Below are 17,806 nucleotides of genomic sequence, written 5' to 3'. Positions count from 1 at the left end.
TCCCGGGATTGGAATGACTCCTTACCCTCTCCCTTAAAACCCACTTCCTTTCGTCTTCCCCTCTCCTTCCCTCTTTCCTGATGAGGTAACAGTTTTTTGCGAAGGCTTGAATTTTGTGTGTATGTTTGTGTTTGTTTGTGTGTCTATCGACCTGCCAGCGCTTTCGTTCGGTAAGTCACCTCATCTTTGTTTTTATATATAATTTTTCCTACGTGGAATGTTTCCTTCTATTATATTAATAAACTTCCTATTCTGTTGCATGCATGCCCTTAGAAAAATCTTGCCCATATTACATGTGTGTGTGATACTTTGGGGGTGGGGGTATCTAATGTAGTGGAATAGGAAAATATTTAATGAAAAGTATGATTCCAAACATGTCAAATAATGCAATACTACAACATGATGTTTATGTGGAGTTACATAGATGCAAAAGCTTGAATTGTAATGTTGTTGAATTACTGTACTAATGAGAATAAGTTGCCTTAAGATGCATTGTGGTCAATTAAGATGAGTTCTAATTAATTTATATGTATACTGAACAACCAACTGAAAAATATGTCAAAAATAATACAAAAAAGCCTAATTCTTCATTTATGGAATTTATACATAAAAAAGTGATAGTAATTACAAAACATCCAAATGTAAAGACACAATATTTATCTTAGGAACAAAAGTCACACTGTATTTGTAAAATAATGAACATAAATAATTAAGATGTTGTTACTGATGTACATTTCACTTTAAAGTGAAAACTGTGAAGCCTCAACATGCTAACTCTTTCAGAAAACTTGCAGTGATTTTCTATGGCCAAATTCCATAACCAGTTTTGCAAAAGCATTGAAATCATCACTGAAAATTCAATTAACTTAAGTTTAAACAAGGCATAATGTAGCTTTGGAATTGTGGGAACCAATACAGGCACCTACAGCAGTACACATATTGCGTCAGTCTTGCCACAATTATAGTTTTGCTTAAATGTCTCTGAAAGTGCTGTAATTAGACTAATGTTGTCTTCACAATTGCTATGGGAGTGAAACACTGGGGTTGTAGTATAGTTCTAGATTCAGCACTTTCTATGTAGGTTTCCACAGGATAGTTTGTGTAGGAAAGATCTGCCAGTTCACTTCATTCAACATCTTTGTGACTTTCCTCCTTGGGTCCAACAAACCTATGACCATTTGTGCAGCCATCCTTTGTTAGACCCATTTGGTACAAGTCTCATCCACTTAAGCAACATTCTATGATGGGTCACATGTACATTTTATATGCAGACTCATTGCATTACCCCAGTATTCAAACAATGAACTGCAGTCCGTCAGCTGCTTTACTTACAACTGAGACTTTGTGATAGCTCAGTTTCAAGTCCCTACAAAGTGTTACATCCAGATATTTGTAAGAGTGGCAATATTTTAAAGGTTAATATAAACTTACAGGATGTTTCAAGAACTTGATGTGTGTTTATCTGTGAATTCTTTGCTAAGTGAAAAAATTAACCAACACTAAATTTTTAATTGTTTGTTACGCTGAAGGGCACTCTACAACACAATGGATGAATGAATTTCCAAAACAGAGAAAAGAAAGGACTTACCAACTCCAATAGAATCATGCATAAACATACTGCACTGTCAAAACCAATCTCTCGGTTTATGACAGCATTATTTGAGTTTACATCTTACATTTACTATCTACTACAGACCTTCCTTAAACAAAGGAAAAATAAAGATGGTGCACATGACAGCAATAAATGAAATTAATTGTATGTAGCATTTTCAATGGAGTTACTATGCTATGGTTATTATGTGGCTATGGCAATTTTACTCATATGATTTAATGACCTATTACTAATCATTTTTCAATTCTTTCATGTAAAATTGGTGACACATAGAATTATAATACTCTGTACCTTAAAAAATGCTATGTATATGAGAGAAGCATAGAAGTTGATTGATTGGAAGACAAATATTTTAAATGTAATGCTCTTCTCATACTCTCCAGCTGTTCTGGGGTTTTCCAAGTTAGTGAGAACTCTTGATAACGATGTGTACATCTGCAACATAAATATTTAAAATAAGAAATAAAAAGATGGAAAAGCAAAATAAAAATTAAGTTAATAACTTCCACATTTTTGTGCTGTATTAACTCTTGAATAATGGCATGACAGCGATTTGGGCAGCCCAACAGACAGTACGGGAACATGCTCCCATTAGGTGACACCTCAAATTCAGCAACCATATCACTTGGTGGGGTTGTCTTCAGGGGCAAGTACCAATCATGGCAGAAATGTCATATGAGTAAACTGCAACAAATGTTGTGACAGTGCAGCCACTTATAGTTCATTATGCTTAGACCTATTTTTAAATTTCTTTGAGCCTTGTAGTTATTATAGGGATGGGTCTTTTCTACCTATTTTAATTCTTTAACTGGCAACAGTTTAAGCATTTTGGGTTGTTGTTTGGTGGTGAGTACTTGTGACAGAAAAAACAGTGCATAATCTCATAATATAAAATATATAATATATATAAGAAAACCTAGCTTTCCATACATCTCAATGTTTACGACATCATACCTCCTGAACGTATATAAAAAATCTTGCATTCAAAAATACGGGGTGGGGCAAATGAAAGTGACTCAGAGAACAGAGTTCCAAGGTACAAAGAAACACAGCAGATGAAAATAAATACAGAAATAATCTGACTATAGTAGATGTTCAAAAATTAACTGTCTTCCAACAGGCTGGAGCAACTTCCCATACAGTCAGCCAAACCTTGCAGCACATTTACACAATCTTCAGGCCACCCAGGTCACACGATCTCTCAGTGTGCGATTACTCTGTGTGGGGAGCCCTCAAGTCTAAGGTGTATTGCAACAAGAACTGCAGCACAATTTTTCGGACGAGACTGCAGCAATCCCAGCAGTCCAGCCTCGATCTATCTTCAGCAGCTTGCTGACTAGGGCCCAAAAGTGCACAGAGATGAATGGTGGTAACTTTCAATATCTAGTATAGTCAGGTTAGTAATATATTTCCTTTTGTTTACTATGCTTCTTTGTACTCTGGAACTCTGTTCACCATGCCAGTTTTACTTGTCCCACCCTGTAGTACTTTTATTGCATTTCTGAAATCTACATACCTTAATTAGGTTCAGAAAATAATGTTGTTGAGATGATGTTCTTCTAGCCAGACACAAGTTTGGATCCTCTCCTGAAAGTTACACATGGCTCTCTCCAACATTTCATTCAGTACAGCTTCAATTTCCTGATAAATGGAAACCTTTGGAATATCGATTGTGCAGAGCTTTTTCACATGCACTCTCAGTTTCAAAGAGACCACAAAAAAAAAGAGACAGATTTATAGACTGGGTTAGTGTGGCGCCAAAGGAACATAACCATATTGTGAAATGACGTCCTGTGAACGTTTGTTGAATTCTTTCCATGGATGCTCTCGCCATGTGAGCTGCGGCACCATCCTGTTGAAGCCACATTTCTCTCATGTTCACTTTATGCCTTTCAAATCCTGGATGAAGAAAGTTGTTTAACATTTTGATGTAGCATGCTAATGTCATAGTAACTGTGGTTTCTCCGTCTTCAAGAAAGTAAGGTCAAACAATCCCTATCTTGAAGATACCACACCAGATTTTACTTTTGAGCTATGGAGAAGTTTCTGGTGTAGTGCATGTGGGTTATCAGATGCCCAGTGCCAACATTTCTGTACATTAACATACCCATTCAGATGAAAATCGGCTTCATCACTCATAACAGTGAGACATCTGCATTTTCCATTAAGAATAGCATCCATTATGCCACAAAGTTTTCTGCACTGCACAAAATCTATCTCACTTAGCTTCTGGACAATAATTATTTTGTATGAGTGAAATCTCAGATCATTGTGTGACATATGATGAAGCAAACAATGTGGCACACACAGCAATACAGCCTGTCACCTAGCAGATAATGTTCTCACTCTATCTACATTTCCTGGAGTTCAAACTGAATGAGGAATACCAAATGGTTTGTTTTTCATCAGAGTTCCAGTACACCTAAATGCTGCCACCCCTCAGAGTACAGTGTTTCAATGTGAGACTGTATCTCAATGTCCAACGCTAAACTTTTGACAGAAAAGACATCAAACTGTGACCACAGAATCATTGTTTCTGAACTGTCTGACTGTGAACACATGATCGTCTATGCTCCAACACTCCATAGCGACTGAACTTGCATTGACTGAGTTGTCTGCCAATGGTTGCTGAGTTAAAAAACATGTGTTTCCTCTGCTCCATCCTGTACTTTTGCAATCACGTTCAGTAGTATATGTGGATACTATATGATGCATAATGCAGTGGTGGATACATATCAGGGGTGGGCACGTGCCACCGACCCCCTCCCCCCCCCCCCCACCCCCTACCCCTGCCTTTCAGGGCCACCTGCATTGCCACCCATGCAACTCCCGCCAGTCAGCCTGCATGCTATTCATTCAATTCTTTCATCAGTCGACTGGTCTGAATAGAGTTATCGAGTAGTTGCATTTTCCTATGTAGCATGCACATCCACTTCATCATACTTTATACATTTCTGTCTGACACATAGAAAGCTAACACATATCTACGAGAAAAGTCGTGGCCATTCTAGTGATCTCGATACGTTATTCTCTCTGGCATTTGTTTGAGAAAATTAGTGAATATTCTACAGTTTTCTTGTAGTACAGAGAACCTTTGATACACAGCGTTATACATATGGACTATTCGTGGAATAGGAAGATAGTTTACATTCAAAAGCAGAAATATTAAGACTGAAGAATGAATAAGTAAAAAGTCCTAGTTGTAGCACGTGCAAGTGTGAAGATTAATCAAGGGTGAGTGTGACCAGTTGATTGTGATGTATTAATAATAATAATTCATAGTAACAAAAATGCAGTAAATGAAGCAGGCAAAAAGGAATACAAACGTCTCAAAAATGAGATCGACAGGAAGCGCAAAATGGCTAAGCAGGGATGGCAAGAGGACAAATTGTAAGGATGTAGAGGCTTACCTCACTAGGGGTAAGATAGATACTGCCTACAGGAAAATTAAAGAGACTTTTGGAAAAAAGAGAGCCACTTGTATGACTATCAAGAGCTCAGATGGAAACCCAGTTCTAAGCAAAGAAGGGAAAGCAGAAAGGTGGAAGGAGTATATAGAGGGTCTATACAAGGGCAATGTACTTGAGGACAATATTATGAAAATGGAAGAGGATGTAGATGAAGATGAAATGGAAGATATGATACTGCGTGAAGAGTTTGACAGAGCGCTGAAAGACCTAAGTTGAAACAAGGCCACAGGAGTGGACAACATTCCATTAGAACTACTGACAGCCTTGGGAGAGCCAGTCCTGACAAAACTGTACCATCTGGTGAGCAAGATGTATGAGACAGGTGAAATACCCTCAGACTTCAAGAAGAATATAATAATTCCAATCCCAAAGAAAGCAGGTGTTGACAGATGTGAAAATTACCAAACCATCAGTTAAATAAGTCATGGCTGCACAATACTAATGTGAATTCTTTACAGACGAATGGAAAAACTGGTAGAAGCCAACCTCGGGGAAGATCAGCTTGGATTCCGCAGAAATATTGGAACACGTGAGGCAATACTGACCCTATGACTTATCTTAGAAAATAGATTAAGGAAAGGCAATCCTACATTTCTAGCATTTACAGACTTAGGGAAAGCTTTCGACAATGTTGACGGCAATACTCTCTTTCAAAGTCTCAAGGTGGTAGGGATAAAATACAGCGAGCAAAAGGCTATTTACAATTGGTACAGAAACCAGATGGCAGTTATAAGAGTCGAGGGACATGAAATGGAAGCAGTGGTTGGGAAGGGAGTGAGACAAGGTTGTAGCCTCTCCCCAATGTTATTCTATATATATATATATATTGAGCAAGCAGTAAAGGAAACAAAAGAAAATTCAGAGTAGGTATTAAAATCCATGGAGAGGAAATAAAAACTTTGAGGTTCACCGATGACATTGTAATTCTGTCAGAGACAGCAAAGGTCTTGCAAGAGCAGTTGAACGGAATGGACAGTGTCTTGAAAGGAGGATATAAGATGAACATCAACAAAAGCAAAATGAGGATAATGGAACATAGTCAAATTAAGTCGGGTGATGCTGAGGGAATTAGATTAGGAAATGAGACACTTAAAGTAGTAAAGGAGTTTTGCTATTTGGGGAGCAAAATAACTGATGATGGTCGAAGTAGAGAGGATATAAAATGTAGACTGGCAATGGTAAGGAAAGTGTCTCTGAAGAAGAGAAATTTGTTAACATCGAGTATAAATTTAAGTGTCAGTAAGTCATTTCTGAAAGTATTTGTATGGAGTGTAGCCATGTATGGGATTGAAACATGTATGATAAATAGTTTAGACAAGAAGAGAATAGAAGCTTTCAAAATGTGGTGCTACAGAAGAATGCTGAAGATTAGATGGGTAGATCACCTAACTAATGAGGAGGTACTGAATAGAATTGGGGAGAAGAGAAATTTGTGGCACAACTTGACTAGAGGAAGGGTTTGGTTGGTAGGACATTTTCTGAGGCATCAAGGGATCACTAATTTAGTATTGGAGGGCAGCGTGGGGGGTAAAAATCGTAGAGGGAGACCAAGAGATGAATACACTAAGCAGATTCAGAAGGATGTAGGTTGCAATAAGTACTGGGAGGTGAAGAAGCTTGCACAGGATAGAGTAGCACGGAGAGCTGCATCAAACCAGTCTCAGGACTGAAGACCACAACAACAACAACAACAACAGTAACTTCTCAGTAAAAATATTGTTATGAGACTGCTAACAATATTTGTACTAATAATGTAACAACAGTTTCCCATATCCAACTCATAATATGAGCATAAAGGCCTTTAATGATCGTGAATCTATTATTGTCCTAGACCTGACTATCTTACTTTTCACATGCTGTACAAAATATTTGCTTGTCTACTTGCATCTATTGCTACAGCTGAAAGAAGTTTTACAACATTGCAGCGTACAAAGACATGGCTGAGGTTGACAATGAAGGAGGATCTACTTAATGGTTTAGCTCTGTTGAACACTCACCCTGATATTGATTGTCCTGTTAGCAATGTAATTAACCAATTTGCCAGGAAGAATAGGCACATAGAATTTATCATTTTAAGGAAGAGAACCACAATTGTAACTTTTTTATATCAGAATATGGCATTGTCTTGCATTTGTGTATAATCAGTTTAAATAAAACTTTCTTAAACTTTGCAAGTGACTTGCTTATTTTTTATTACGGTAAATGTAAAGGTAGCTCAAGATATCTTTAGCGCCCCCTCCTTGAGGTTTTTCTGTATCTGCCACTGGCATAATGTGTTGTGACTAGAGTTAGTAGTAAAGAAGTAATAAAGTAAAACGTCTTGTATGATGCTGAAGTTTTACTGCATGAACAGTGAAAATATAGTTTCCTTTCATTATGGGCTGAGGATGGCAAGGCAGACAGTTAGTACCATTGGGTCTTCAAGGCCTGTTCAGATGGAGTTTTAGTATATCATGGATTTTTGTCTGTTGGTATACTGATTTCTGAAGCCTTTGTCGATTATTTTGAATTTATTTCATCAAATTCATATACAAAATGCTTTAAAAGAACCTATCATTTTTTCTGACAAACCTTGACTTAAAGTAAAATGTGTGTCACCATAGCATTGGCCAAACCAATCTCTGTCAGTGAAGGTCTCACAAAACCTGACGACCCGTTCTGTGGTGAGAGTTCTGGTGACAACTTTTTGGTCAGGTCTAGTTATATTACTCTTGGGAGGATGGAACCTGTTGATGTAGGAGAAGATGAGTTTGGCTTCTAAAGAAATATAGGAACATGAAAGGCAATACTGACTTCATGTCTTATCTTAAGAGATAGGTTGGAGAAAAGCTGACCCACATTTATAGCATTTGTACATTTAGAGAAAGCTTCTGACAATGTTGACTGGACTGTGGGCTTCAACATTTTAAAGATAGCAAGAACAAAATACAGGGAGTGAAAGGTTATTTGCAACTTGTATATAAAGTAATCTGCAGTTATAAGAGTCACAGAACATGACATTAAAAGAATACCTGAGAAGGAAGTGAGACAAGTTTGCTAATGACATTGTAATTCTATCAGAGATGGCAAAGGGCTTGGAAGAGCAGTTGAACAGCATGGATAGCATCTTAAAAAGAGGCTATAAGATGAACAGCAACAAATATAACACAACAGTAATGCAATGTAGTAGAATTAAATCAGGTGATGCTGAGGGATTCAGATTACGAAGTGAGTTACAAAAAGAAATATATGAATTTTGGGCAGTAAGGTAACTGATTATGGCCAATTTGGAGACGACATAAAATGTACGCTGACAAACGTAACAAAAAGCATTTCTGAGAAAGTGGAATTTGTTAACATCTAATATAAATTTAAATGTTAGGAAGTATTTTATGAAGGTATTTATGTGAAGTGTGGCCTTTTATGGTAGTTAACAGTGTATGATAAGCAGTTAAGACAAGAAGAGAATAGAAGGTTTTGAAATGTGGTGCTACAGATAAGAATTCCGAATTGAAGATTAGAGGATTACATCAGATAGCAGATGAGGAGCTACTGAATCAAACTGGGAAGAAAAGAAATTTATGGCACAACATGCCTAGAAAAAAGGACTATTTTACAGGATGCATTCTGAGGCATCAAGGAACAGTCAATTTGTTAATGGAGGGAAGTGTGGAGATTACAATTCTAGAGGGAGACTTATGTATGAATACAGTAAGCAGGTTCAAATGGATGTAGGTTTCAGTAGTTCTTGAGAGATAAGAGTTTTGCAGAGGATATACTAGCACAGAGGGCTGCATCTAATCAGTCCGAAGACCACCACCACTGCCGCTGCCACCACCACCATCACCACCACCACCACAACAACAACAACGAAACAGCATTATGCAACACACATACAACAACAACAAAACAACATTAAGTTAAGCACCTAGCTAACGCTCCTACAATAATTGCAATCAGTTTAATACACTGAAGTAATTTACATCTACACCTGCATGATTACTTTGCAATTCACACTTAAATGTTTCTTATTCTTACCTGTGTCAAAAGCATTATGACAACCAAATTTATAAGGGAGGCTGTAGCAGAAGTAATCAGTTTTGAGTATTTTTTTATGTAACCACCAGCAGCATAAATTGCTGTTACAACAGACAGTCTGTAGACAATTACACCAAGAGTTGCAGTCACAGCCACTGCTACCTGTAACAGGTTAATGTGCATGTGATCATATAATTATAACAAAATACTTTAAAATGTACAAGATGGTGACATTTGTCATCAGCAGTACAAATATGTGCCTAGTGAAAGTAGTTCAACGAAGACAAATGTAATCTCATTTACTTAGAAGCAGGAGCTCTGATGGAGAGATCTGTAATAAAAAAAGGCAAAATATGCATCACCTTGTTAAAATAGTTTCTTTCTTCAGTTACAAAAACATTATCTCAAAGAGTGTAATAGGTACTTCTGCGTGGATCAAGACAGCAACATACTATGAAGGCAGAAGATATTTGATTTCATCTCAGTATATAAAGTTGGCTATTTTCAAACAACTGAGCTTTGCTTGTATACTACAAGACAGGCTTATTTTAATTATTCTCATGTCAGTAACACCCCAAAATGATAAGTTACATAATGTGGCATGAAATGATCCTTCTTATTTGGACCAAAGTTTTACTTCATCAATTGCATTTCCATTTGCTAGCATGAGCACATTTAATGATGTTATGATGGTACAAAGGTGTGTCATCACAATTATTATTACTATTTTGTGACTTTCAAATTGGGTATACTTGTATAATGACAAGCAGCAACTAAAACTCATTCTGAAAAATAAAATTATCTCATTGGGACTATGGGTGAAATCAAGAAATTCTAGGCAAGGAAGGTAATATTTATATCCATTATAGTGAAATGTCTAAAACTGTGCAAGATGAAGCAATTTATTACCAGCAGTATAAAAATGTGCTCCTTTATAGTGAAAGTAATTCAATCAAGACAAATGTAATCTCATTTACTTAGAAGTAGGTACTCATGTATGGATCAAGACAGCAACATACTACAAAGGAAGAAGATATTTGATTTCAACTGCATATGTAGAATTGCCTCTGGGTTGTGTAATTATGACAAAAACAGCTTTGCTTGTGTACAAGACAGACCGATTTTAACTATTCTCATGTCTGTAACATCTCAAAAAGACAGGTTACATATTGTGGCATGAAATGAACCTTATTTGGACCAAAGTTGTATTCAGTAATGACATTTCCAGTTGTTAGAATGAATTGATTTAAGGATGTCATGATGTTACAATGGTGTGTCATCAAAATTATTATTTGTATTTTGTGACTCTCAAATTGGTTACACTTGTATTCTGACAAGTAACAACTAAACCTCATTTCTAAACATAAAATCATTTCACTAAGACTGGTGAGTAAAATGCTGGTTCATCCAGCGTAATACTGAGACACCCAGATCATTATGAAATTGAAGAAGAATTTGCAGATTCTTAAATCTTCTGTTGTTAAAAGAGCTGTGAACAGTAAGGACATTTTGACAAGCAAACCATAAAGCTGTTTCAAGAGATTATCTATATTCATTTTCTTCAAGTAGCAACCAAAACCAATGTGATTTTTGCCCTCCACATCTCTGCATTCACAACTTGCAATGTCTGTTTTCTCTCAAGTATGTATTTCCTTAACAACCATGGTTAATCATTGTCAAAGTAATATGATTCTGGAAACTCATGGACGGAGCACAGATAATGGAAAGAATAGACATAATGACTCATCTTGTAGATGAGGACTTTAAAAGTCATTTGTGTAACACTTCATTTATGTGGTGAGTGGCTGCCTGTACTTCATACAAATAGTTATTGCATATAACCTCCTCGCAGCACTCCTCTTCATGAACCAGTGTTCTGCAGGTACTTCTTAGTTTATATGTCTACAATTTCTGCCACCAGTTAGTGACAATATATTTTATTCTTCATTCTATACTCATTTCTGATGCCTCTTGTTACAGCCATTTGGGTAAAATATAGGATCATATGGTGTTCTATTGATGATCCAATGCTATAACAACTTTTGAAAGTTTATCTTCTGTAATAGTTTTGAACGTGCCTTGTAACCAGACAATCAGCTTCTTTGTGCATCACATGACTGTTATGGTTCTTCTCATATGGGTGTTTTATCACCTGTGTATATGGTCTTTGCAAGTGCCAATTCTCACAAGTAAATCTGTACACCATTTATATCTTGTATCGTTAACCATCACTGCAACCAGACAGAAGTGGAATGAATTTCATAGCATCACAGTTTCTCTCAGTAGTTATAATTTTCTTTAGACCATTAACAGTTTCAAAATATGAACTTTTATTTATAAAATCAATCTTTATTCAGATACAATTGTTTGATGCTAGTCACCTTCAGCTTCTAAACACCTCTCCCAAAAATATCCATTTGTATTGTGATTTATTGAGAAATTTCAAACATTTATGAGTGCCATGATAAACTCGTTCTGTTATTCTAAATTGTAGGCTTGCACTTATTTATGGTTTTAAATTTTTTTGTGAAGAGATGGTCTATCCTTCTTCAAAACAACTGTTCTTTAATTTCATTGTACGATTACATGAGAAATAGAATTTTTGAGTGCTTACAAAACTATATATTTGTAAGTTACCAGTACAAGTGTTTTGGATACATAATTTATTTCATGACAAATCAGCGTTTGTGGCTCACAGTTCTGGCAAAGAATACATCACCCCTGTACTTCATTATAAATAAAATCAAATAAACATGCATTTTTTAGAATTTTTGGAAACCAGCATGTCTTTTGCATAATCTATAAGTAACTTGTAGTACATCGGAACTTGTGATTTAGTTACTGTAGCAGATTTTCTGACCAACATATTGCCTTCTATCTAGTTTCCCCTTTATTAGGAGTAACCATATGTATTATCTGAATTAGCTCTGTTTTCGAGTTTGCTAACAACTACACACATCAAAAAAAGTTTTGCATCACCCTGGTTCCCAGAACTCCTGAAAATAAACGTTGACTGTGGATATTGTATCACAGACACAGTCCCTTTGAGTGTTCAGAAATGTCTCTAAACGTGTCCAAAGATGTAAACAACCATGCATGAGCAGCACCTGTTAGACGGAGGGGGTCCACCAGCCGATCAGTTCCAGCCATTCCGCTAGGAAGGAGGTACACGGCTTGTGTTATCTGTAGTTCAACCATGCCCATATGGTCAATACCATGGTTCAATCGCATCCGCATTGTTACTTTGTGCCAGGATGGGTTCTCAACAAGGGAAGTGTCCAGGTGTCTCGGGGTGAATCAAAGCGATGTTGTTCGGACATGGAGGAGATACAGAGAGACAGGAACTGTCAATGACATGCCTCACTCGAGCTGCCCAAGGGCTACTAGTGCAGTGGATGACCTCTACCTACAGATTATGGCTCGGACGAACCCCGACAGCAATGGAACCATGTTGAATAACACTTTTTGTGCAGCCACAGGATGTCATGTTATGAATCAAACTTTGCACAATAGACTGCATGATGCTCAACTTCACTCCCAACAAGGTCCATCTTTGCAACCACAACACCATGCAGCGCAGAACAGATGGGCCCAACAACACACTGAATGGACAGCTCAGGATTGGATCATGTTCTTTTCACCAATGAGTGTGGTATATGCCTTCAACCAGACAATTGTTGGAGACGTGTTTGGAGGCAACCCGATCAGATACACTGTCCAGTGAGTGCAGCAAGGTGGAGATCCACGCTGTTTTGGGGTGGCATAATGTGGAGCCAATGTATGCTGCTGGTGGTTGGTGGTAAATCTAGGCATCCTGTACAGGGTGGACATGAACAAGGGATGACTTGAGGTGTGGTACTGATCCCCTAATCAACAGGTTTGAGATGCTGTCTTTCACTGCAGCTGAATCTGAGCCAGTGGGACTCACTTCGCCTGTTATGGGGAAACCTGTTCTGTCTGGTGTGAAGAGGATGCACATGCAAAAGGGTACAGGTCTACTAACCATCAGTAGTTCAGACATATGGTGAACGGTGGTACCCCTTAGGAAAATGGCAGGAAGGGGCAGGCAAGGACACCAGGTGTACTCAGTGTATATGCCTGGGGGCCTCATTCAACATACTGAAGAGGTGTTTCCAGCACCCACTGAGGTAACAGGCTGCAACCAACTGCAAATTGTGGTGCCTGTCATTTGGGCTCTGACTTCATTCTTGGATCATTCCAGCAACTGACAGAGAAGGTTGAGAAGACCGGCCTTGCACATAGAGTTTTAATGAAGCTCACAATTTGCATCATTGTTCTGAGAACTGATCGTGAGCCTTTGGTTCTGGGTCTAGTGGAAGGGCTGCAAACTAGGTTCTGACTTCCTGGACTTGCACAATAGGGTTGAGAACTGTATGGTCCCCCTAAATGGGTCAGGTGTGCACTAAACATCAGAGGCTGTTACTCGCATAGCTAACTGTGTGTGGGGTGCATCTGATCCAGACAATGATAGCCGTACGAAATCCAGAAGTATCAGTGTACGATTGAAAGAAATGCCTCCCACAGATAAAGAGCATTAAAGTCCTAATGGTAAACTGCTGAAGCATTTGCAAAAACGTGCCAGAGTTTGAAGTGCTCATGAAAAGCAGTGAAGATCACATCATACTAGGTACAGAAAGCTGGTTGAAACCTGAAATTGAAATCAGTGAGATTCTTGGGGAGAATTTCAATGTATACCAAAAATATAGGCACATGGGAAATAGATGGGGTGGATTTGTCACAGTAGACAAGAAACTCAAGTTCATGAGGTAGAAATTCCAGCAGTATGTGAAACTGTTTGGGCAAGACTCAGTGTCAGGGGTGGGCATAAAACGATAACTGCATCCTTCTATCACCTACCAGACTCATCTCCTGATGTGACCAACAACTTTAAAGAAAACATTAGTTCACTTGTATGTAAGTTCCCCAATCATACTGTAATCATCAATGGAGACTTAAATCATCCAACAGTTAATTGGGAAAATTACAGTTTTGTTAGTGGTGGGCATGATAAGACATCCTGTGAAACTTTACTAAATGCCTTCTCTGAAAACTTTCTAGAACAGATAGTTAGGAAGCCCACTCATGATGGTTTTTATATTGGACCTGATGGCAACAAACAGACTTTACATCTTTGATGATGTCCACATCAAAACTGGCATCATTGACATTGCGTGGTTGTGCCAACAGTGAATACCAAAGTACAAAGAACAACTAAACTAAGTGGAAAGGCATATATGTTCAGTAAACCACATAGAGGAACTCTGTCTCAAGATTAAGGGAATATTTGACCATACACTGGATAGCTATGTACTCAGTAGAACAGTTCATAATGGCAGGAAAACTCCATGGTATACAGTCACTGTAAATATCAGACATTACTGCATAATATGTGTAAAACAATGTGAATGGCTATAGATAGAGAGATGCTGAATGAAATGTGTTTGGCTGTCAAGAGAGCAAGGTGTGATGCCTTCAGTGACTACTGCAGCAGAATGTTGTCAAGTGATCTTTCACATAACCCAAAAAAATTCTGGTTGCATGTAAAGACTGTTAGAGGCACCAAAGTTAGTGTCCAATCCCTAGTGAATGAGACAGTAACTGAAACTGAGTGTAGCAAAGAAAAAGCTGAAATGCTTAAGACCAGTTTCACATGTTCCTTTACAAAAGAAAAGCTAGGAGAATTTTCCCCAATTTAATCCTCATACCACTGAAAAGATGAATGAAATAAGTATTAGTGTCAGTGGTATTGAGAAACAGTTGAAATCGTCAAAATTGGACAAAACTCTATGGCTCAATGGAATCCCTGTCAAATTATATACTGAATTTGCTGCTGAGTTAGCTCATTTTCAACTATAATCTATCAAAGATCCCTTGAACAAAAGACAGTGGCCAGTTCTTGGAAAAGGCACACATGACACCCATCTACAAGAAGGGTAGTAGAAGTGATCCACAAAACTACCATCCAATATCCTTGACATTAATTTGTTGTAGAATCTTAAAACATCTTCTGAGCACAAACATGGTGAGATATCTTGAACAGAATGACCTCCTGAATGCCAACCAGCATGGATTTCGAAAACATTGATCATGTGAAACCCAACTTCCATCTTTCTCACATGACATACTGAAAACTTTGGATCAAGGCAATCAGGTAGGTGCTGTATTTATTGATTTATGAAAAGCATTTAACTCAGTATCACACCACAGTATGATCATATGGAGTGTCAAGTGAAATTTGTGACTGGATTGAGGTTTTTTTTGGGAGGGAGGATGCAACATGATATCTTGGATGCAGAGTTATTGTCAGATGCAAAGGTAACATCAGGTGTTGCACCCCCCATCCTTGCTGTTCATTCTATACATTAATGACCATGCAGACAATATTAATAGTAAAATCAGGCTTTTTGCAGGTGATGCAATTATCTGTAATGAAGTACTATCTGAAACAAGCTGTGTAAATATTCAGTCCAATCTTGATAAGATTTTAAAGGGGTGCAGAGACTGGCAATTTGCTTCAAATGTTCAATAATATAAAATCATGCACTTCACAAAACAAAAGAATGTAGTATCCTATGATTATAATACCAAGGAACTACTCTTGAAATCGGCCAACTCATAGAAATACCTGGGTGTAATACTTTGTAGGATCACATAGGCATAGTCATGAGTAAACCAGGTAGTAGACTTCAGTTTATTGGTAGGATACTGGTCAAGTGAAATCAATATACTAAGGAGATTGATTACAAATCACTCATGCCACCAGTTCTAGAATATTGCTAAGTGTGTGGGATCTGTACCAAGTAGGACTAACAAGGGATTTTGAATGTATACAGAGAAGGGCAGCACAAATGGTCACAGGTTTTTTTTTTAACCCATGAGAGAGTGTCACAGAGGTACTGAAGGACCTGAACTGGAAGATTCTTGAAGACTGATGAAAACTATCCCAAGAACATCTGTTAACAAAGTTTCATGAACCGGCTTTAAATGATTACTCTAGAAATACATTATAACCTCCTATGTATTGCTCACATAGGAGTTGTGAGGATAAGATTCGAATAACTATGGCACACACAGAGGTATTCACAAAATCATACTGCCCTCACCCCATACATGAATGGAACAGGAGAAACCCTAATAACTGGTACAGTGGGATGTACTCTCTGTCATGCACCTCATAGTGGTTTGCAGATTATAGCTGTAGATGCTGCTACTACTGGAAGTATCACTGGAAAGTCTCTTTTTGTACAGTGTGCACCAACTCTGTCAAATTCTGCACAATGTCTTCCCTTTTCTGAAATCTAGTCCTAATTAATTCTATGTATTCACAGTGAACAGATTCTGGCTGGTGTGTGAATCTTCCTCTTTATAACACGAAAATCACAATCACATGGCATGAAAGAGAATGCCCATGAACAAGGGAATAATGGTGTACATTTTCAAAGGGTGGAGAAATCTAACAACAGTGCTACTTTCATTCTGGCCAGGACACCAATCAGTGCTGTTTATGCAATAAACAATCCATGTGTTCATTTGTCAATGTCTAGCCAGCAACTGGCTGTTTCTGCAGTTGTGGAAAAAATCAGCATGCACACTATATATGCATACAAATACAGAGAATGCAAATATCCTGATACCATTGTTTGTTACAACAACAAAAAATTAAGTTGGATACTTTTTGAACAAGTACTTGAGAATTTGCAAAGATGCTTGCTTATGACTCTAGTAGTGGCCAGTGAATTGGTCTGCACCAACCTCCAGTATTTCTTCTAACACAGATGATATACTGGTCCTGCTTGAGTATAAACTTGGAGATGTTATCTCCTCAGGTGAAACAAAAGTTCTAATGCTTCTAATGACAGTGTGCTTGATAGTGTAAACTTCAACACCCCTACAGGTAGATCCCCTTCATCTTGGGACCTGAGTGATTTGCCCTTTCTTTTAATATCCCACAACCTATCCCTTTCTCCTTCCTGCAGAAGGAACTAACAGTTCCAAAAGCTAGGACTGTGTCATCACTTTTACTTTTATGTGTGTTTATTGGCAGTAGTAAACATCTTGCCTCATAAAACTAAAGATTGGCCAGCATTTGAGTCTCATAATTTATTATTATCTTGTGTGGTATTCCTTTGATATGATTTTCTGGATTCAAAGATTAAATTTACATGCATGGCAAGTAACAGTGTTCATTAGTCCTACAACCTGCACAGAAAGTAGTAGTGTACTACAAACAGGCCTCTGCTGTTACAAAAGCTGGTAACTACGTTTAGTGGCTCAGTGATACCATTCTCCATATTTGAGAAAATATTGTCTAAAAGAGAAGATGACAGTTCTGTTATTCTGGTGGCATCTGTAAAGAGTGGTTTCATGTGGAAGCTGCTGAGTATACTCAAAAGCTGTCTTTTTACATCACTTTCAATTAACAGGTTAATATTAAAATCTCCACATAAAAATAATTTCACTTCATTACTATAAAAAGTGTTTAATGCTGCTTCTATTTTTTTGAAGAATATGTTTTTGTCACCCAGTGGAGATCTATATACTGTAATGACAACTAGTTTTTCACTCTTCTCCTAAGTTTTTAACTCTATGGCACATGATTCAAAATGTTAGGTCTTTTGGATCACAATACACTATTAACATACATAAATTACTCTATCCCCAAGGCAGTAAAATATAAGTGGGGATA

At 37.6% G+C, this 17,806-nt stretch overlaps 1 protein-coding gene across 1 annotated transcript in view; it reads right to left on the bottom strand.

Moving 5' to 3' along the window:
• The window catches only part of LOC126418712 (anoctamin-4-like), a 404,589-nt gene that overhangs the window by 121,395 nt on the left and 265,388 nt on the right, over nt 1-17,806 (bottom strand). The window contains exons 12-13 of the mRNA XM_050085615.1: nt 9,100-9,261; nt 1,904-2,047 (exon numbers count right to left, since the gene is read on the bottom strand). Of these exons, the coding sequence (XP_049941572.1) occupies nt 1,904-2,047; nt 9,100-9,261 (306 nt within the window). The remainder of the gene's footprint in view (nt 1-1,903; nt 2,048-9,099; nt 9,262-17,806) is intronic.

Source organism: Schistocerca serialis, chromosome 9 (genome assembly GCF_023864345.2).
Source record: "Schistocerca serialis cubense isolate TAMUIC-IGC-003099 chromosome 9, iqSchSeri2.2, whole genome shotgun sequence".
Classification (NCBI taxonomy): Eukaryota; Metazoa; Arthropoda; class Insecta; order Orthoptera; family Acrididae; genus Schistocerca; species Schistocerca serialis.
This window is presented reverse-complemented; position numbering and strand designations above follow the sequence as displayed.